Below are 21,523 nucleotides of genomic sequence, written 5' to 3'. Positions count from 1 at the left end.
TGGAAAAGTGCTGCTAGATAACCCTTGATTGTTCCAATCTGCAGCCCCAGATTTGCCAAATTCAGCAGAAACGATTACACAGTAGGTGTATCGCATTGAAAAGGGTCCACATCATTCTCCTTACACAAGCTGCAAAACGTATTCCAACGGCAGTGCAATAAGGATTTTGTTGCTGGCCTTTTGGCCGAAAGCAAAATCTACATTACGTCATCTGGGAGGTCCCAATCCTTGTATCTCAGACACTCAGAAACCATGTATGAAGGCCAAGTGTCTTGACCTCTGGATGGAGAACCAGACCCTCTTCTCGCGAGAGAAGGTCCTCTCTTTTTGGAAGACGTATTGGAGGGCAGATGGACATGTCCAGAAGGTCCAGGTACCATGACCTCCTGGCCCAACACAGGGCAATTAGGATCCCCACCTGATCACGTGAGGAATGACGGGGACTGGAAGAAATGCATACAGAAGTGGAAATTCCCAGTCCACTACGAACATGTCTCTTGGAGCTCCTCTTGGAGGAAATTCCCTGGAGCATAACAGTTCGCATTTCCGGTTGACACTGGTTGTGAACAGATCCACTTGAGGGGGTCCCCAAATGTTGAAGATCTCTTGAAGGGCTTCCTGACCTAGTTCCCACTTGTGGGAGACTATGCTCTGCCTGGTCAGAGAGTCAGCCGCTCTGTTCTCCTCTCGGGCTAGGTCAAGTGATGATCGGGAGATTGCTTCTTGAATTGCGAAGAACCAGAGCTGCATTTGCTTCTCTGCACACTGGTAGTGACCATACGCCTCCTCTCTTGTTGAGGTAGTATTTGGCCACTGAGTTGGCCGTTATCAGGACACTCTTTCACCTTACAGAGGGTAGAAAAGCTTTCAGCGCTTGTCTCGATTGCCCTCCGCTCCAAAAGGTAGGTTAATGTTTAGTTTGGACTCCACTGGAGACCAACTACCGCTGATTGTCAGATCATTGGCATGGACTCCCCGCCCCGTGAGTGTGGCATCCGTCACTACTGTCATCTTCGTCCATGGTTGCCAAAAAGGTTCTCCTTTCAGAAAGTTGTCTTTGCAGGTACACCAAAGAAGGTCCTATGCGACTCTGCTCGGAACCTAAAGGAGGTCTGACATCCTGCCTGAAAATTGGGACAATTGATTTCTGAGGGCCCATTGAAGGGATCTCATTCTCAGGTGGGCCTCAGCCACCAGAAATATGCAGGATGCTATGAGGCCGAGCAACCTTAAAAAGTAAACGGCGGAGACTGCGCATTCTGGAATTTGGTTACCATATCCAGAATGCTTCGTTTATTTATACCACGCGCCGAACCCTGAGTTAACTGGGCACCGGAGACTTGGAGCAGGTTACAGAAGAAAATAGACATACAAGATAGTAACAGTAAGTGCAAGTGACCAGGTTACATGGTGGTCGAGAGGCAAAAACAGGAAAACAAAGTATAGTGATTAGTGTGTCAGACAATTGTAGAGTTCTAGTTAGCGAGCCAGGGCTTAGTTTTTGCTCTGAAGGTCCAGAAGGAAGGTTCCGCTCTAAGGCTCAACGGTATAGCGTTCCACTGTGTGGCGGTTAGGACTGGAAAAATGGAGCCACCTGCTTTTTTTTTTTTTTTAGGGAGAATTTGGGTATGGAAAGGCAGTGGGACTACAATGTTGTGGGTTTGGTTGAGGTGTGTTTGTTGAACTTGTCTGCCAAGTATTTGGGGGCGTCATTAGAGAGGCATTTGTGGACGAAGGCGAGAGATCGAAGGGTAATTCGGTCTCGTATAGGAAGCCAATGGACATCTCGTCTAAAGCTGGAGATGTGGGAGTGTCGTGGGATACTCTGAGCCGCTCTGAGGGCATTGGTTCTGTAGCACCTGCAATTTGTTCAAATTGAGCTCTGAGGTGCCAAGAAAGAGAGTGTTGCAGTAGTCGATTTTTGAGAGCACTAGTGCTATGACTAGTGTGATGCACCTGGAGGGTGAGAGGAAGGCTTTGCAGGAGTAGAGCTTATTAGTATAAACTGTAGAGGAGGCTGTGGCATTTACCTGTTTTTTGAGCGAGTGTGGAATCTAAATACACCCCTAAGGTTTTAATTTCTTTGGCCACAGTGATTAGGTTACCGTCTATGTTAATAGAATCGTAACAGGGTCCAGTTTCTTTAGCCGTGGTTGGGAGCCGGGCGAGAAGAGCCTCAGTTTTCTCATTGTTGCAGCATAAACTGTGTTCTGCCATCCAGGCTTGGAACCCAAGGTAGAGGTTGTTGATCCGTATGGAGCCCTCTTCATAGCACCCGATAGGGTGATGAGAACCTGGGTATCGTCAGCATAGATTGTGTATGCGACACCCAGGTTATAAAAGCGGTCGAACAATAGCTTTGTGCAGATATTGTATAAGGTCAGCGAGACGCACAAACCTTGTGGGACGCCACAGAGGATGGGGATGGGAAGGGCTGAAGCCCCCGGGGAGAAGACCAGGGTGGTTTGGTTGGCTAGGAAGGATTAGACCCAGGCGGTCGCCTGGCTGGAGAAAGCAGCTGAAGTATTCTGACGTTGCGTGATTATCTGATGATCACCAAGGTCAAAGGCTGCCGAGAGGTCTATCAGTAGGAGAATGGCTAGATTCCCCTTGTCCTTCTCTTCGTTCATCTGAATTTTTAAGTCCAGAAGGGCTGTCTCTGTTCCGTGCCTTCGTCTGAAGCCAGATTGTCCAAGGCCCAGAAGTTTGCTCTCTTCCGGGTGCTTCTGGATTTGTAAGTAGGCCACTCGGTCTTAAGATCTTTAGGATTTAGGGGACAGTAGTGATTGGCCTGTAATTAGTGGGGTTGTTGGGGTATAGGTTAGTTTTCTTTTTTAATAAGGGCATGACCCTGCGTTGAGCCCTCACCTCTGGTGGCGAGTCTTTTTCCATTGTTGCGTCCAGGACTGATACAATTAACTGGAGTCTTTGAAATTGTATCATGTGGGATTTCTTGTAATTGAGGGAGAAGCCCAGTGTGTGAAGGGAGTGGCAGGTTATGCAGAGATGTTCCAGGGCTTGTACGGGTGAACGTGCCCCGATCAGCCAATCGTCCAGGTAGGGGTAGATGTGAATCCCCCTCTCCTGAGACTCCCTGACACCACACCATCAACTTGGTGAAAATCCTTGGGGCGGAGGCCCAAATAGCAGAACTCAAAATGGATTATGAGAACCGACAACAGCAAACCTCAGGTACTTCCCGTGCTCTTGATGGATTGGCACATGAAAGTAAGCATCCTCAAGGTTCAACATTAACATCCAATTCTGGAGATGGAGGGCATGAAGGATATGAGAAAGTGTGACCATCTTGAACTTGTCCTTCTTGAGGAACTTGTTCTCAAGTATCTCAAGTCCAAGAAAGGTCTCATTCCACCATCCTTAATGGGGATTAGGACATAGTGAGAATACCATCATCTGTTCCTCTCAATCACAGGTACTGGTTCTATAGAACCTCTCTCTAGCAGGGTCAAAATTTCCTGCAACAGGAATGGATCTGGAACATTTATCGAATGGCTTCCCGGTGGATGATCCCAAGGTGTCTGTATAAAGGGGAGGCAGTAACCCTGGGCTCCTGTTTCCAGTGCCCATGGATCTGAAGTATTACCTCGCCATTCTTTCAGATGCTGCGACAGTCTGCCTCCCATTGGGGTGTCGTGAGTCAAGACCTCAAGGTGGTTTTGAGATGGTTGAAGCAGCGGCTGATGGTAAAGACGCCGCTGCTTGGGCAGACTTTGCACCTCTCCCTAGTCTACCACGGGGGAATCTTCTTTGCCCTCTTTGACCAGCTTGTCCTCTCACTCACACATGGCCTCCTTGCCATCCCATATCAGGTTCATGGAGCCATCTCTTTCTTCACCTTCAAGGATGTGATCAGCTGCCATTGTTATGCATTCCCACAGGGTGAATGTGAACTTTTTAAGGGCATATGTAGAGTTAGCAGACTTTAAAGCCATGCTGCTAGTAGGAAAGACTTCCTTTGCCCACGAGTCAACGAGTTGGTCATCCATATAAGGGGGTATGCTGTTCCCATTTCCATCTTGTATCCTGGTTTGCAACATTATGTGTTATGACTGACTTCTGCAATTGTATTCGCCCTCGCCTCTTGCTCCTACACTCTTTTTGACTGCTTACTCTGTTCTCTCCTCCTCTCCGTTTCTCCATCTCCTCCCCTTACTTTCTTCTATGCACTTACTCCATCAGAATTGCCCCTGGACCTACTATGATAGCAACCTCGGTTGTCTCCTTCACCCCTCTCCTTACTTGTCTCTCTTCCCCACCCCACTCCTGCACCATCTGAAATGTCATCAGGCCGAGTACGATAGTTCATTTCACATCCTGTTCATGGCCTGTAAGATTGCATTGCATTTTCCCTTGTTCCCTCCCTTGCCTTGAAGCACTTTGATTCACAGTGTGTAAAGGCACTATATGAAAAATTATCTTAACTCATGAATTGAGGTTAAGGAATTGAAAAAAAATCTTTTTAGGAAGAGGTTTAAAAACATGTTCCCAATGAAGAATATACAGTCTGCGTCAATGGTTTTTTCCATCAGCGTCAATGGGGTCGACTGCTGTGGCGTCTATGGTGTCGGCGACTTGACCTGGGTCTTGTTCTTCGAGTGACTTGACCCTCGACTCGACCTTTGACGATTACTAGTCTCGTTGAGTACTCGAAGACTCCCATCTAGTCTTAGGCTTAATAGCCCGGGCTTGAGGGTGTGCAGGGTTTCGCCTTGGCATCATGCTGGTCATCAACCGTTGCATGGCCACTTTCCTTATGTTTCGAGGACGGGGCAAGGACCTTGAAGATTTTGCACATTTTCTTCCCAAAGAGTTCCCACTCACCTTTGGAAGATTTAGTCGGGCAGACTACGCTCCTTTCTTCAGAGGAAGACAAAGAAGGAGAGGGTGATCTATGCCTTCTCCAATTTATTTGATGAAGAGTAGTGAGTACCCCTCAAGTGGGAACTTTGTTTGGTCCTTTTATGAGGGGATACATTTCTCAACTCATGGGATGACCCAAATTTCGAAGGAGTGGACACGATTTGCGGACAATCCCACCCACTGACAGCACCAGATGCATATTTTATGCGGGCCCGTGATGGTTTGGTGCCGCAATCTAGACACATTTTAACGCCAGTCTTCGAGTAGTCCGAGTCGAAGACGAGGCCATCTTGAAGCTGTTTTCGTAGAAAACTAAGCGCACCATAATTCTCAAAGCAATCGCATTCACAGAAAAACAGAAAAATCTCAATGTCAGCTGAGATGGAAGCCCTTGAGGTACATCAAGTCGACGGCCTCGACACAGCGCCCTCTGCTGAGAGGAAAACTTTTCCGAAGCAGCTGAAGCTGGAAACAAAGATAAGATGAGAAACACGTGGGAGGACACAATCCATTAGAAATAGTACGTTGTATCGCTAGTGTACTCAATTTGAAAATACTCTTAAATTGGGAATGTTTGGGTGGAAGTGCGATGCTAGCAACGGCACAGACTGAAGACACTTTGCACTCTGAAACACCTGCTTATGAGCACAATACAAATAAAATATATCATAAATTATGTAGTACACATTGTGGAGGTAGAAATGTGAAGGCATTGGCTAATCTACTCAGTAAACTACTCAAATAGTGAGGTTTTTAATAAATTATTAAATGACTGGAAACTCTGGAAGAGCATTTCTCAAGTCACCTAGGAGAGTGGCCCACACCACATATATGGCTGTTAGGGAAAATTCTCTGTTAAGGCTAATTTCCCAAAACCTAGTGAGTCCCCCACCAGCTTTGCTGGATTTTTGTGGTTTATTTTTTTCTCCTGCTAAGAATGAGACTCTTTCTCCCACTCTTAGACAAGATCTGAGATATCCTTTGACTTTGTAATGTGTTTATGGGCTATGGGGTCTTTTACTCCATAGGTTTTCATGTGTTTTTGGGAAGTGTGTTACACAGCACCCTCAGTGCAGTAACACAGGGTTGTCATAGTGACCCCCAAACAGACTCCATACCCTGGGACTGACTACTGTCTCCCAGGGCATGTAAAGTCACCATCCATTGACCTTACTAGTCTTAAATTGTGAACAGAACCAGTACAAAGCATCATATTGCGGAAGTACTGGTAGGGGTAATTATATTGCCCCTGGGTCTGTTTTTCGAGGGGGCACTGTGCAGTCCCCCCTCGTGGAGTTTCTGGCTGGTGGCAGTGGTTACCACGCGAAATATTCCACCGGAATATTTCCTATGGGATTTTGCCATACATTTTAAACGCACCACTTTTTTGGTGCAATGTTAAAGATACCGCCGGGTTATTTATTTAATATTTATTCCCCGGTCGGGTCTTTTTGCCAGGACTCGGTTTTAAAATGGCGTTTGTGTTCGTCTCTGTAACTCCAACCCAAGTCGAGCCCTTTGTTCCACTTTTTGGCAGGCTTCTGCACAGAAGCCTCCAAAAGTGGTGCCACTCTGTCTGGGTCTACAGGATGTGTGGGAGGGGGGTTTAGGCACCCTGGACTGAGTTGACTCAGCAACTCAAGTCGCACTCTTGTGTGATTGGCCCAGTGTTGAGCCGCCCGGCTCACCACTTAGCATGTTTGAGTAACAGCTCGGATTGATGAATGGGGGTTTTCTGCATAAAAGCAGGGCTTTGGGGACTGGAACTTCAGAAGTCGCCACAGGACCAAAGAATCCGAAAAGGGAGACGCTGAGCTGACCTGCAATGACGACACCACTGGACAGAGAAGATCTTCATCCCGGAGAGTCTTCTTCCTCTGAACTGGTGGGGATAACCAGTTCGCCCTCTTTTCGCCTTCCTGGATCGTCTCGTGGTCGAATCGCCCATGCCAAGCACCCCGGCGGCCGGATAGCCACGCTTCACCACTACTGCGAATAAAAGGGTAGTACCTTTTAACCGGGAAACTCTGTGGCTGGTTTTTTCCCTGGCAGTGCAACAACCTCCAGCTTTCCTCCACGTCGAGATCTCCTCTTCCCCTGGACAAAGCACCGACTTGCATCCACTGCCAGGAACAACTGCCTCCGCTGGAGCTTTCTCACCATTTCAGGTACTGTGTCCCGCCTGGTCTCCCTTGCAACAGACAGCTCAAGGTGTCCCGTAAATCCTTGACTCTCTATCCTGGGGTGACTTGGGACCTGCTAACTAACGATTCTGAACTGATCCAACCCTTTTTGAACTATCTGCAAAGACGTTTTAAAGTATCATTCAACTGATCTTGGACACATTGGGCCTTGCTCTCTCCAAGAGTGGGCCTGGCCTATGAACATTCTTGCTCTAGCAGTAGACACTGCCTTTCTGACTTGCTGTGGTTCTTGTTAAAGTGTTGGTATGGTGTACTCTCCCAATTCTGCCTTTTCCCTCCCTTTTTTTTTTAACTAACTTATTGGAGTGCCATCTTAGGTTAAGCGCTCACCTCTGTCTGAAAATAAGTGGTGTTTTAACTAACACTTGTTCAATAAGTAATCAGGGATGTGTATATATATATATATTGATAGCGACTGTGTTTGAACTTGCTTGCCATATTAGTGTTAGTGTATTTTACAAGTGTGTTTTTAAATAAATAATTATATACTTTTATACCCAAGCTCTGGTCAGTGTTTGCTTTCGCTACTGTATCTCTGTACCTATTTTGTATACTCTATATACTGTCTAACTCTTCTTGAGGGAAGTCTGGCTGCTCAGCCACAGCTACCAGGTAAACCTGGGTGGTACAGACTGCTACCAATTGGGTTTACTGCCAACACCTGTAGTCCTAATCCTTTTGCAGTGGTCCCTAAGGGAACTGCACAGGTTTCTGCCTAACAATGGCACCCCTCAAAACAGGGACTTAAAATATAATTTACCACTTGAAGCAATCCCAAAGGGGCTAGCCTTCTTCGTAATGTACCTCAATTTGACTTTGGCTGCTATTCCATCAATGTTGACTATGGTCACTGCTGTTTCTCAATCATTGGTCTGCCCTATGAGAGACCAATGTTTGGTGGGGTGGTGAGGGATGTGTGGAACTCTTGAAGAAGGGCAGAGGTTTATTTCTACAAATAAGATGGTAGAAATGAGTGCTCTACAAGATTAATTACATGAGCATCAGAACGTCTTAATCGGCAATACTGAACTCAATATCAAGTCATACTCAACTATACAACAACATCAATAACTGCAAATAACCACAAATCAAAAAACTGAAATTTCTGTTAGAATGCATATATTTATTAACAAACTCTTAGAAGCTAAAATGGTTTAAACATCTTTCATACCTGATGGGATCTGTGGTAACCTCTCATTGGAAGGCACTGGTTCTTTTCTTGGCGTTCGGCTGACTGAATTGTCTTGTGCTGTGAAGAGTCCAGGACTATCACTTAGTTTTCTACGTCCACTACTACTTGACGGGTTGGTGGCCCTGCAGCTGCCTATTGCACTGGTGAAAAGATTTGTGTGTTCATCGCTGCTGGTCGGCTCAGAACTCGGGGTAAAACCTCCCAAAGACATGCCAGGGGAGGAATCTGAACAGTCAATCTGTAACGGTGTCTGCAATCCCAAAGCCACTGAACTTGACTCAGAGGGATCTCTCCTGGTCCACTGTTCATCTCGGTTCAACAAACCTTTTGTGGGTGACTGGTGAGGACAAGGCATGTGGCATCTGTGTTTTTCTTTATGTTTATATCGGTCACAAACACCCTCTTTTCCCAACCTGTAACGCTTTAGTGACTCAAAAACCGTCCTTGAAGAGCCGTTGGATGACAAGGCATCCATGGAACTTTGGGGCTGCTCAGAACGGTGCTCTCTGTGTTTGTGGCGGTGGCGGTGCTTGTGCTCCACCATCCAGCCATAGGCCATCTCGGGTGGAACACTGGGATAGGTGCTCACAGAGAGGAGTGGAGTCCTACTAGTTGTGAGGAAAGCCTCCTGGCGGAGCAGCTTGTGCTTCTTCTTGTGGTAATTGGCAGGATTTAGAAGCAAATGCCCAGTGTGCATGTATGAAGGAGGCGGCAGTGGAGTGGTAAAAGATGCAGATGGAGGTGGAGGATAAAGAGAAGTTGGGTATCTTCCATAATACCCTAAACCAATCGGACCAGCTGCAAGGGGAGATGGGGAATAAGGCATGCCATATGATGGATAGAAGCCAGTACTGGATAGGGGAAAGCCAAGGCTATGCATAAATGGCATTTCTGCCATGGTTTCCCTCATTTTAGGTGGTCTTCCTCTCTTCTTCTTTAAGTCAGGCTTTCTAATGTAGTGCAAGGGGTCTAAGGGGAAGGAGGAATGAGGATAGAAACTGTTGAAATTTATCCTGAAAATAGTGGGTAACAGGTCCCTAGGGATATAATGGTGACTTCTGTGGGTTATTCGGATTTCACTCAGCCGGCTTATGAGTTCCTCCACCTCAGCAAGGAAATCTGGGTCCTGCCCGTTTCGAAGTTGTGGAAACTTCTTTTTCCTTTTCCGCTTTTGTCTCTTCATTTTGTCATAGCTAAGGTAATCGTAAGCTCTGCGTTTACATTTGTGTTTGTATTTCTCCTTAAGGCTACTGAGGACAGTAGAAGATTCTGGAGGCAGGAGGGAAACATGTTCAAAAGAATGTCTTCTCTTTTTCTGCCCACAGAACTTCTCTGCCCGGTCAGATGTGCTGTTGTTGTCAGTTCCTATTCCGCTGTCACTTGGAATGGTCTCGTCACTGTGAGACTCACTGATGGGTGAAGGGGTAGCCTCCTTTAGGGATGTTAGTTCACTCAAGTGAGAAGGAGAGTTTGGTAATAAAGTGGGTGGAGATAATCTCCTCCTTCCCTTGGAATCCTTTCTCATAGCAAGGGTCTGAAATACACTTCCCTGCCTGGAGTGCAGGTGTAAAAATGGTACCGAGCTGGGCTCGACAAATCCTGCATCACTGCTTGCTGGGCTCTGACCGCCACTTGCCACCGATGACTGGGAACAGATTGGAGAAGGAAAAACCTCATTTACAGTAGAGGATAGAAGAGGTGGTAATATGTGCCCTACGGGTGACTGCTCAGAATTCTCCAAACTTGTCATATTGGCAGAGCTGCCTGTTAGAATACAATCTAAAATAGCCTTAGGTTTCCTTCCTCTCCTTTTTCCTATATAAATGGTTCCTTTCTTGCTGACATTTATCTGCTGCCCTAGCTTTGAACCAAATGTAGCAGCAAGAGAGGAAACTGTGCCGTGCATACTCCTCTGCACTTTCCCTTTGCTTTGTTCTACTGCCGGGCACAAGATTTGATTCAAGAGTTTTTTTCGCTTTAAAGTTTTCATTTTGTTAATTTTGCGGACAATGTTTTTCATGAATTGCCCACTGCTCCTTTTAGCCAATGGTCTCTCAGATTCAGAGCACTGATCAGTCATGCTGCACACAGGGGACCTCCGAGACTCCTCCCTAGAGAAATCTCCTGTCTCTGAGAAATCCCCATTTGGGTGGCCCTCACGTTTAGACTCCAACTTGTTTAAATGGTCTGTGGAGACAAAGGGCGCTACTGAAAGAACAGGTGGCTGCATTTTCATAGGTGATAGAATGTCCCTTCTGGGCCTGCCCCGCTTTTTGGGAAATGCTTGCACAGATGCAGTTTTCTTAAGAAAATGGATCTCGATCTCTGGCTGTAGCACAGGAGGCTCTTGCTCTTCTTTTGACTGCATGGATGTGACCCTGGATGTAGGCAATTTCTGAGTGCTCCTAGGGGGCCCTTCTAAGTGTGGCATCTCCTTGCCCCTTGGTCTCCCTCTTTTGGGCTTGTGAGTGGATAAAAACGTACTTGAATTACAGAACCTAGGGAGCGGCTTTTGTGCACCATAGTTTTTGTGTGTTTGCTTATCCAAGTCATGAATCTGTGGCGACTGTTCAGGAATGGAATTGCTCAACTTTGGCAGTTCTGGAGTTATATCTCCATGTTCTTTTTGAGAGGATCGAACCAAGTTGTTCGTAGACTTTTTCAGCCCAGCGTCACTGTTGGATATTTTACTGCACGAGCCAGTTTTAAAGACTTCAGACCTTTCGGATTCCATTTCATTTGAAAGTGTCCCAGCACTTTTGGTGAACACTTTATTCCATCTTGGCTTCCTCCCTTTTCGTTTCTTTAAGGGCCTTGACTGTGGAGCAGTGAGCAAGTGATTAGACACTTGAAATTGCTTCTTTGCTGTGTTCACTGTACCTACCTTAAAGAACTGTTTGCTACGGAGTAAACTGGCAAAGCTGACAACAGATGGATTTGATGTTGAACGGCTGCTCAGTGGAGTTACTAGAACTGGTTGCTTACTAGCGGCATATGACCCAACTGATGAGTAAGTCCTGCATGGAACCAATCGTGACACTTTCAAATCGTTCATACCATTACTATCACCCACAGTGTTCTTCTTGCTTAAACTGTTATTTAATGATCGATGCTCTGGGTTAAGACGAGAGGTATCTGGGAAAAGTTGGTTCTTTATGGTCTTAGCAGCACCACTTTCTAAGAGCTCTCGTACAGCACTACTTAAATAGGATGAGTTTGAAGACAAGTGCAGTGACTTTGAATGGGGATTTCGGTTTAAGGTAACTGTAGATGCTGCAGGCAAAGGTGATGGGAGGTTGCCCTCGCCCACAGCAGCGGAAGGGGATTTTGTTGTGGTCTCCCCCGATGCTCCTCCCGAACCGATATTCTTTGTAGTGCAATGAACTGCGGATTGCTTATCTTGTTTAGACATTTCTGAAGATCCTTTCTCAGCAGGCAGCAAAGTATCTAGCTGCTTGGACGTACCTGGACTATACAGATCAGATTGTAGGGCGGCAGCTTCCTTACTAACAGCGTCTGTACTGGAGGAATTGTCTTTAGTCACCTGCCCATTATTCTTCTCGCATGATCTATTATTGCTTGAGATGGTCTGCAAAAGGTTTGCACATTCCAGATTTTTAACAATACAGTTGCTGAGCACTTTGCTAGGAGGCGGCTTGGCAATCTCAGGTGGGACATTCACAGAGTCATTCTTTTGACAACTTAAGTCCTTGGCAACACCATGACCTACAGAGGCGTTAGTTTGCTTTTTGGGTTTATTTTTGGAAGACTTTGAAGGAGGACAGATAGCAATCAGCTGGGCAAGTTTTTCTGTCATGCTTGGGGCTGCACTCAATAGAGCACTGTCCTTTGAATCAGGAAGAGATGTACCAAGGACAGTGATCAGGGAATATTTAGAATTTTCTTTTACATCTGACTGAGAAGAGGAAAGTTTATTCGGCACGGGAACATTCTTTTCAGTTGTACGAAGAGGCGGCATTTCCTCAGCTTGAGAAGCGACAGGCAGAACATCTCTAGATTTCTTGTGCGCCTTTGAAGTATCCTGAAACAAAACCAACAAAATACTTTAGGAAAAGATTAGAACATTGTTTTTTTAGTGTCAAATCAATTATAAAAAGTAAATATCAAATACTTTTCATTCATGGCAATGTTTAATCTAAAAAAAAAAAAAAAAAAAAGAAAAAAGGAATTCAATATTCAATAACCATGGTTATTAGCCTTCCCAGAGCAAGGACTACAACTACCACTGCAAAGTTAATCTGCAATTGATCCACAGAAACCAGTACCCTGCACCAATGCAGACCCCCTTGTTTTCAGCATCAACTACATATTTTGAAAAATAATTAAATGGACGTTGGTGGTGGTGCCGAAACTGGGGGCTTCCAGAGACCTGCGCCAAAACATTTCCTTAGCATCTAAATTTTTCAAATCCAAATGTGCAAAGAAAGAAATATTTCATAACGCAATCAAAGGATTGTCGCTGTGGGTAAGCATCAAACAAAAACTATGAAAACTAAACAAAAAAGAATACATTTACTCACCATAGTGACTACCTTACTCCTAAGTCCATAGTCCCCTTTCCTCCATACTTATGGGACATTCCTCCGTCCTGTGGGACGGGACCAGAGCACTTTGTACAAAGCATCACATTTTTCAAAAATGTGTCATTACTCTCTTTTTACACTGTGTACCGCACGCGGCCGTAACCTTGCCCTCCTTAGATCCGCCCAGCGCATAGACCATCAGTCCTTTTCTATCGCCAGGTCTATGACATTTAAGCAATAACAGTAAACATTTTAGAGGGGACGGCGGGCGGGTGTATGACGGAAAGGGGACTAGGAGTAAGGTAGTCAATATGGTGAGTAACTTTATTATACTCCTACGTCCCACCCCCTTTCCTCCATACTTATGGGAGATTCCCAAGCACTCCTCACAGGAATTACGGGTCGATGGAAACTCCTTACTTAAACAGGTTCCTAAGCACAGCTTGACCGAACTGAGCATCAGCCCTGGAGCTCAGATACAGAGAGTAATGCTTACAAAAAGCTGATGGGGAGACCCACGTAGCCGCTTTCGCGATGGTCTCCCAGGGAACATATTTATGGAAGGCAACAGCAACCGCCTTGTCCCGCACAAGATGAGCATAAATTCCCTTTGAGGCCCGAAGATCCTGAATGGTATACACCTACGAAATACAGGCTGTGATCCACCGGGATATGGTCACTTTCAAGGCCGGCTTTCCTTGCGGATTTCCGAAGGTCACAAAAAGCTGCAAAGAGTTCCTAAGATCAGATGTTCTGTCCAGATCGAACTTAAGGGTTCTTCTAACGTCCAGGCAGTGCAGAACCCTTTCGGCCCCTGAGGCCGGGTCTGGGAAGAATACAGGCAATGAAATTGACTGATTCAGATGAAAATAAGAGACCACCTTCGGAAAAGAGGCGGGATTCGGTCGCAGTACAACATTATCCTTATGAAAAGTAAGGAATGGGTGCTCCACCGACAAGGCCTGAAGCTCACTTACACGCCTTACCGAAGTCACAGCAATCAAAAAGGACACTTTCCACGAAAAGGTACTTAAAATCGACAGTAGCCATGGGCTCAAAAGGCTTATGACAAGGCCGTAAGGACCACATTCAAATCCCACCTTGGATGTAGGTTCCAAACAGGAGAATAAAGATGCATCAGGCCCACAAAGTGTCTTTTAATGACTGGATTAGACAGTGAAAAAGAGCACTGGTCAGTGGACAAATAAGCGACAACAGCCAATAAATAGGTCCTGCAGGAGAAGACACGGATGCCAGATGTAAAAGAAAAGACAAGACCATGTCGATAGTAGCCTCCCCGGCCAAACACCAGTGACATAACCGTAGCCATTTACTTCTATACTGAGATCTTGAGTGCTTCCTGGCCGCTTGAATAACGCGCATCTTATCCGCAGACAAATTGAAGCACTCTAAAGATCTGAACTCAGGCACGAGGCCGCCAAGCTGAACGATTGTGGAGAGGGGTGCCACAACTGCTGATTGCTCTGGTGAAGCAGGTCGGGGACCAGTGGAGGCTTGAACGGCGGGCACACTGATAGATGCTAAAGCTCTGAAAACCAAAACCTGCCCGGCCACCAAGGGGCTATGAACAGCAGGGAGCAATGCACTGTGTTACTTAGCTTGCAAAGCACCTGATGGTTCAGAGGAAGAGGCGGAAAAGTGTAGGCCTTCATGTTGTGCCATGAAATTTCGAGAGCATCCCCCAGTGAGGAGGCTCCAAGCCCGTTCCTGGAGGCATACAGGGGAAGCTTCCCACTTGTAGATGTCGCAAAGAGGTCCACAACTGGAGTGCCCCAACAGCAAAAAATATCCGAGAGGATCTCCGTGTTCAGCTCCCACTCGTAGCTGACAATTGACTGCCGGCTGAGGGCATCTGCCATAACAATCAGCTGGCCCGAAATGTGTATTGCTACCAGCCAGATACCATGCTGAATGGGTTCGCCTGGCGTAACTGCAGGGCCGAATTAGCAAAGATCTTCCTCCCCAAAGAGTCAAGCAGCTTGTAGTCTTTGGCCAGAATCTGAACTGCCGCTGTAGATCACACTGAAACCTGTCTGGATTATAGCACGGCGGCCGCCACCACTGTGGACCAAGGAAGCGGGAAAGACGCTAAGGTTACTTCCGCCGAAGTATGAAGCCTATAACGAGCGTAAATCTTTTTGTTAACGTGCAGTCCAGAGTGAGGTGTATCCCAGACCTTGCGAACCTCAGCCAAAACATCCTTCTGGAAGAACAAGCCGGTGCGCTCCTGAGGGGACAAGGTGAACACCACCGAAAGCACCTCTTCTTGCGGAGGGGCTGCATCAGGTACGGGAATATTCAGTAGTCTCATATCCAGTACACGGTCATTGAACGCCCTAAAGAGCGGGGCTGGTCATCACCATCCTGATCCCCGCGTGTCAACGAACGCGTCTGGATCGACCTGCGTCACGTCTGGCTCTACCCAACACTTGTCTATTGGAGACAAGGGCACTGGAAGCAGAAGGTCTGGAGGTGGACCAACTGGTACAGCTGCCAGGAACAACCGGTGCTGCGACGGGAACCGTTGGCACAGAATTCAGCCCTGCAGGGTAGATTTCCTTAAAAATACCTCTGAAATATTCCTTCATGGTGTCAGAGTGCATGAGCTTCTGAAATTTTCCAAAGAAGGCATCCTCTGCCGAAGGCTTAGACACTGTGGCAGGAGAAAGCCTCATGAGAGGAGTAGCTCCAGGGCCGCAAGGGAGAGGGCTGCCAAGAGTGGCCCTCACCAGCCAGGTTGGCATAGATCAATGGCGCAGACGCCGCAGGGAGCGAGACCAAGTGCTTTAATGGCATCCGAGCGTTCCAGTCAAACTGGACGAAACAGTGGACAAGGAAAACTATGGTCACCCGGAAAAATGCTCCCAGTGCCCAACGCCGATGGTGTAAAGGAAGAGTCCAAAATGGCTGTCGTAGTTCGCGCGGGAACAGGCACCATTTTGTCAACGCCTGAGTAGAACTGCGTCACATGTGTGAGTGAGGCAGGGGTCTCCAGAGACAGGTCAGGGCCTTGACATTAGCCTTGACACAAGGAACCTCAGCAGAGCCGGTACTGTGTGGCCTAGGATGTTTCTGAGACATACTAATAGCCAAATTGGCCTCTGAAAGAGGGACCTCGGCCACGCCGGTAACAGAGGAGTTGTGGTCAGCGACCTCACTCTGTGCCCCCTCGACAGAACCGGTATCACCACTAGAGTGGGACCGATGGGGAATCCACCTCACCGACAAGACCTTGACAGGCCTCTCAGTTCTGTCAGACACCTTAGCCTCTGATAGAGGAACCTCAGACCAGAGTCTGGTAACAGCTCCCTCACGAGGGGCCTCAAACCTTTGTTCGGTACAGAAAACCTCAATCGAGGCCTCGGGGCACGCCCCAGTGTCTGTATGGGAAGCTCCAGACAAGGAGACCTTGAAGCAAGCTCCGGTACCCCACCACCTCAGTAGAACTGGGCCGTTGAATAGCCCCCACAGGAGGGGCCTCGGATTGCAATCCGCTGTGAGCAGGCCCCTTACGGAGGCCCTCAGAGAAAGCTCTGGTACTTTTCTGAGGCCTGGAAGGCACCTCAGGGGAAACCCCTGTAACAGCTTTTGAAGCCCCTACCGGACCGGGAAGACCCCGGGAAGGAGTCCCCCAGTTGGGGTGCACTGAAAACTAAAGAACTTACTGGTCGTCTCTTCTCGTCGATGAAACTCTAAAAATGCAGAGGAAGAACGTGCTGAACCACCTCCTCGCACGGCTCCAGACGACGTTGAAGTGCCCGGACCTAAAGTGAATCGCAGTAGAAGCACAAATCCCACCTGTGGTCCGAACCAAAACACTCTAAACAAAGAGGATGGGGATCCAGCCTAGCGAAGCGTCGTTCGCAGGAAGAACAAGAAGGAAAATCTAACCGAAACAGCATAGACGGACTAGCACGCAACCGCTAAGCCGGAGCAGGAGAGAAGGACACTGGAAGTAAAAAAAATCTTCGAAGATGTAAGTGCGTCCAGTCCCGAACGTGCAGAGGAAAGGACTGATGGGCAATGCACTGGGCAGAGCTAATGAGGCCAGGGTTACATCAGTGTGCGGTACCCCGCGTAAAAAAGAGAGGAAGGACACATTTTTGGAAAATGTGATGCTTTTTACAAAGTGCTCCGGTCCCATCCCACAGGACAGAGGAATGTCCCATAAGTATGGGGGGACGGGACGTACGAGTGACTTTTTTAAAAAAGATCCATAGCCAGAAAAATACAATAAAAAATGTCATTGAAATATAGAAAATACTCACTACGAAAACCAAAGATTTCCTAAAGATTACTTGTTGGCCAGATTGTAACCTGGCAGATGGAAAAATGAACCGATAGCCAAAGCAAAGCCAAAGCAATTGGTGGTGTTTATACCAATAGGCAGAATTGGGCCAAACACAGTTGTGGGGCTCCATTGCAAGATGTAATACGTCTAGAAAATTCAAAAAAACATAGTGGTTCCATTTGTGAAACATCCCATGGATAAACCATTGGCATGGTTGAGAAATTAAAATGTTTTATTTGGCTTTGAGGAAGATCTCAGATAACGTGTACATTAGTGTTCAACTTTCTCTCTGCAGCCATCATACACAATTTCATTAAGTCATGTCAGCTGTACTGAATCAAAGGTATAATTGCTGCTTCAGCAGTCCATCTACCTTTTTTCAACTTAAAGAGAACTTCTAGTTAAGTGTCATGGGAGAGTGGTTAAGGAAATGATGGCTAACATTGTTTGCTCCAGTGCAGAATATCAGAAATGTACCAAATGTTAGAAAAAGCATGCATATAAAACAAAATATGTAAAGGATAGTCATCCAGAGAATGCTTTCAAATACTCATGGCATATGTGCATCATAAACCCAATTAAAACAAATGTGAAGGTACTTCCAATAAAGCCTGTAAAAGTTATAGATTAGTTCTTTAACATTTCTCCTCTGAATATTTAGAAGGGGGTTGAGACAATATTTTCCATCCAAAAAAATTAGCACTAGACTTCCAGGAAGCAAAACCTATAAACGAATAAAGTGGAACCAATGAGCTGGCAATTTGCACGCTCATCCTTGAAATAGTTTGTGAAAGCTTTTAAGTCATTGGGAGACAATACTTACCTTTGAAAGGGGCAGCAGAACTACAGCACGTTTCAGGTGCCACCTTTAGGACTTGCTGCAGACTTAGGTGACATGAAGGCTATTCCTAAGCGCCCTACCAATGGGGTGGGCATGCCTTTGCTGAGGACACGTTCCATTCAAACAACGCAATAGACCAAACAACTGGGACTGCATGCACATACGGAGTGTGTGCAATTATCCTTAAAAGGAATATTGCGCTCACAAATATTAGTTCCGATCGTTGAGGCAAGTTATTAAAAGCATACAGTGATCGATGGTAATTGCGATGCCTCTTACTTTAGTTTTCCTCACTTTTACATATGCGAAAACAACATGTTGGGCGCAGCAATCTTGTGCTAATCCTATCCATGGATCGATCGCCCTAGGTTCAAGTGCGCTCATGGCAATATCAAAACACACGCCCCTGAAACGGATATCACTAGACGCATTCGGCCCATTCAACAACGCCAATGCACGTCTCGTTTCAATGTTCTCTGTCCGCAAGTTATTGACTTTTCTTCATGGAAATTGCAGGACGCCGCTTTCCTCAAGAAGTAACAGACCCTTTCTGATCAAGTGACTCTAGTTTCTTAGCCAACAGTTTAGATCCCCCGTGCCTCTTTTCTGCTTGGTTGAGCCATCTTGCTAGTACGAAGCACCTGCGGACCTTTACTTACAATAGCAGAACTGATTTCACCCGTTACTTGCACTTTGGTTCAATCTTTATCGTACAAGGTCAACAATACAGCCCTCGCAGTACGAGCCGGAGTATTCAGGGGAGGAAAAAAAGGAAAGAAGGCTGCTGAAACAGTGGGGAAATCAGACAGACAATAGTTTGCAAGATCAATCACCAGAGCATGAGCCGCAGCAGAGACGCATGGGAGACGTTTCAACGTGGTGTACCTGCAATCATGGCAAGGTCATGACAACCGAGGTGGAGACTATGTATGTTTCTTTCTGAGGTGGTACAGGCTGGTGGCCCATCATTTGTTTACATGGTGGCTTTATGGGAGGCTTGGATACCGCAATCAATGAGTAATATCTGCCTGTGTCGTTCAAGCCATTCGCAACGGGCGAAATTCCCCATTGACAGCGGACAGTACAGGGGATTTTCTCATACTGTACTTCAACCTCAAGTATACAATTTATAGTTTGTTGGTGCCATCAACATCACCCAATTAAATAAAATACATCTGAGTAAATAAGGATATTTTGAGTTTTTCAGTGAATCAAGAACACACGCAATCGTCTAGGAGTGTTATGCTAGAATGATTGTTGCCCAGGTGGACTGAACGAATGGAGGCACTGGAAATAATTTGTAAAGTGGTCCCATATTGCAAATTTCGATCTGGCTCCACCCTTTTCATATGATATAATGTGAACATAAAATACAAAATAGGCACAGAGTGCAGAAGCACACAGGGAAATCTCCACAGTACCCAGTAGCCGAGTCCAGCCCTGGTTGGTGCACTTTTGCGCTCACCTTGTCCCCATCCATCCGCCTTCCACTTTCAATAGCATTTCGCACCTATGACTGTGCACTCGAGTTGTCAAACCCCCATGTACGCATCAAAAGGCATCTACCGCACGTTCACCATCGTTCACGTTGCCTCCCCAGACCCTGTCTCCAGATCCTGTGTCTGCAGACTCCCCTCTTCAAAGCCCAGCCCCTGCAATCAACAAACGTGTGTGTCCCTTCAGCATTGTTCCGGCATTTTTGCGCTCACCTCATGCCAATCCACACACCCTTCCAGTATCCATGGATTTTTGCACCTATGACCATGCGCTCCCAAGGGCGCGGGGTGGTTGTGACCGCTCGAGTTGTCAAACATTGATGACAACCAGGTTTGCGTTTGTGTTACAAGCCTGGCCCTATTGCCCTATATGCTGCAAGAGTAGGCCTATGCCTGTGTGCTGGAAAGGTGGGAGGGTGGCTTCATATGGCAGATGGGAACCATTGGGATGGAGGCAGAGTGGGTGTCTATGAACACGTCATCCATTCACATGCTAGGTAGATCATCAAAAATGGAGCAGTTCGCCAGATCAGACCGGGGCCCACCACAACAGTAGAATAACCCAGGCCCCTCCCAAATAGACATTGCGGCTCTCAACCAAACTGTTAACGCTAAAAGGGAGGACGGACAGACTCAGGGCCAAAATCGACGCTTTAAGATGTAAAGTGGACGTGTCCACGGTACAAATCGTCAAGTTGTGTGGCCGGATGTCCGAAGCAGAACATTGAATCGGAGAGGGTGAGGACAAAAATGCCGTACTTAAAACACGAGATCGCCTCACTGCAGCAAATGATACAAAAAGCCATGGTCAAGAATGAAGATCTTGAAGGGAGATCCAGGAACATCATCGTAAGGATCACAGGGGTGGCAGAGACCACCGAGATAGACCATATGGAACAGTTCATGGAAAAACTACTTTTGGAAGTCCTTCATAACCCGCCGGTCACAAACCTCTTCATGGTGGAACGGGCCCATCATTCGCTAGTGACCAGACCTCCTCTTGGGAACCCCCTCCCCCCCGCAGAGAGGGCCATCATTGCCCGCATCTTCAATTACCGGGACATACTGTTACGGGCAGCAAGAGAGAAGAAGGTCCTGAGGTGAGGGAATCAGCAACGATACGCCTCTTCCCAAACTTCAGTCAGCAAGTACAGGGCCAAAGGAAACCATTTCAAAACGCAAAGAATATCCTCAGGAAAAAAGCTGTGGTGCGCTACGCCATGTTGAACCCGGCTAAACTCCGGGTCATCCATGATGATAAGACATTCTTCACATCCCCGGACACAGCAGAGAGATTAGCCACAGAAATTCCGGACCGTGAGAAATCCCCCTCCTCCCCCCGGGAAGATTAAGCTACTAACTAGATTAAAGTATGGGCTACTTGGGGGCCATACCCCCGAACTTCACATGACAACTGTAGGAGTTAATTGTACCATATGGAAGATGAGACGTATAATGGATATGGAAAAAAAAGAAAAGCCTGCTGATAATAGGAGTCAGTAGCCATCAGCACCCCATCCCCCTTGCCCAGCAGCACAGTATTCCTATTTGGAGTTGGTTTATGTTGGGCGGGGGGTAGGATGACTCGGCCGGTAGATTGGCGTTTCAGGCGTGAGAGAGGGGAGTGGGGGGTGGGGGGGTACAAGTTCAAAACGTATGACAAGCATTACTTACCGTAAAAGCATTTCTGATGGTTGAATCTGCTTAGAATCGCATGCTGTGCATAGACTAGCGAGGAGTACCCGGAGTTGGAGGTAGGTTGTGAGAAGGAACAGTAGTGAAAAGATGTCTTAGTACTGCCTGTCTCACGTGAGAATCAGACCTAGAATGAGTGTCTAGGCAACAGTGTTTTGTAAAGGTGTGTAAGGAACTCCAAGTTGCCGCTTTGCAAATGGATTCAAGGGGAACATTTGCAATGAATGCTATGGATGCCCCAGTGCCTCGAGTGGAATGTGCTCTAGGCTGGAAGGGCAGTTCTCTCTTCGCAAGATGGTAGCAGAGTGTAATGCAATTGACAATCCATCTAGAAATAGTGGATTTGGAGACTGTACCT

At 46.8% G+C, this 21,523-nt stretch overlaps 1 protein-coding gene across 2 annotated transcripts in view; it reads right to left on the bottom strand.

Annotated features, from left to right (window-relative positions):
* The window catches only part of ASH1L (ASH1 like histone lysine methyltransferase), a 2,936,548-nt gene that overhangs the window by 2,608,157 nt on the left and 306,868 nt on the right, over nucleotides 1-21,523 (bottom strand). For both annotated transcript variants that reach the window (XM_069650029.1, XM_069650033.1), the window contains exon 3: nucleotides 8,257-12,319. In XM_069650029.1, the coding sequence (XP_069506130.1) occupies nucleotides 8,257-12,319 (4,063 nt within the window). The remainder of the gene's footprint in view (nucleotides 1-8,256; nucleotides 12,320-21,523) is intronic.

The sequence above is a fragment of the Ambystoma mexicanum genome, chromosome 1p, assembly GCF_040938575.1.
Source record: "Ambystoma mexicanum isolate Mex_15411 chromosome 1p, UKY_AmexF1_1, whole genome shotgun sequence".
Lineage (NCBI taxonomy): Eukaryota > Metazoa > Chordata > Amphibia > Caudata > Ambystomatidae > Ambystoma > Ambystoma mexicanum.
The sequence above is the reverse complement of the archived record's forward strand: the minus strand, read 5'-3'. Positions and strand labels throughout refer to the sequence as shown.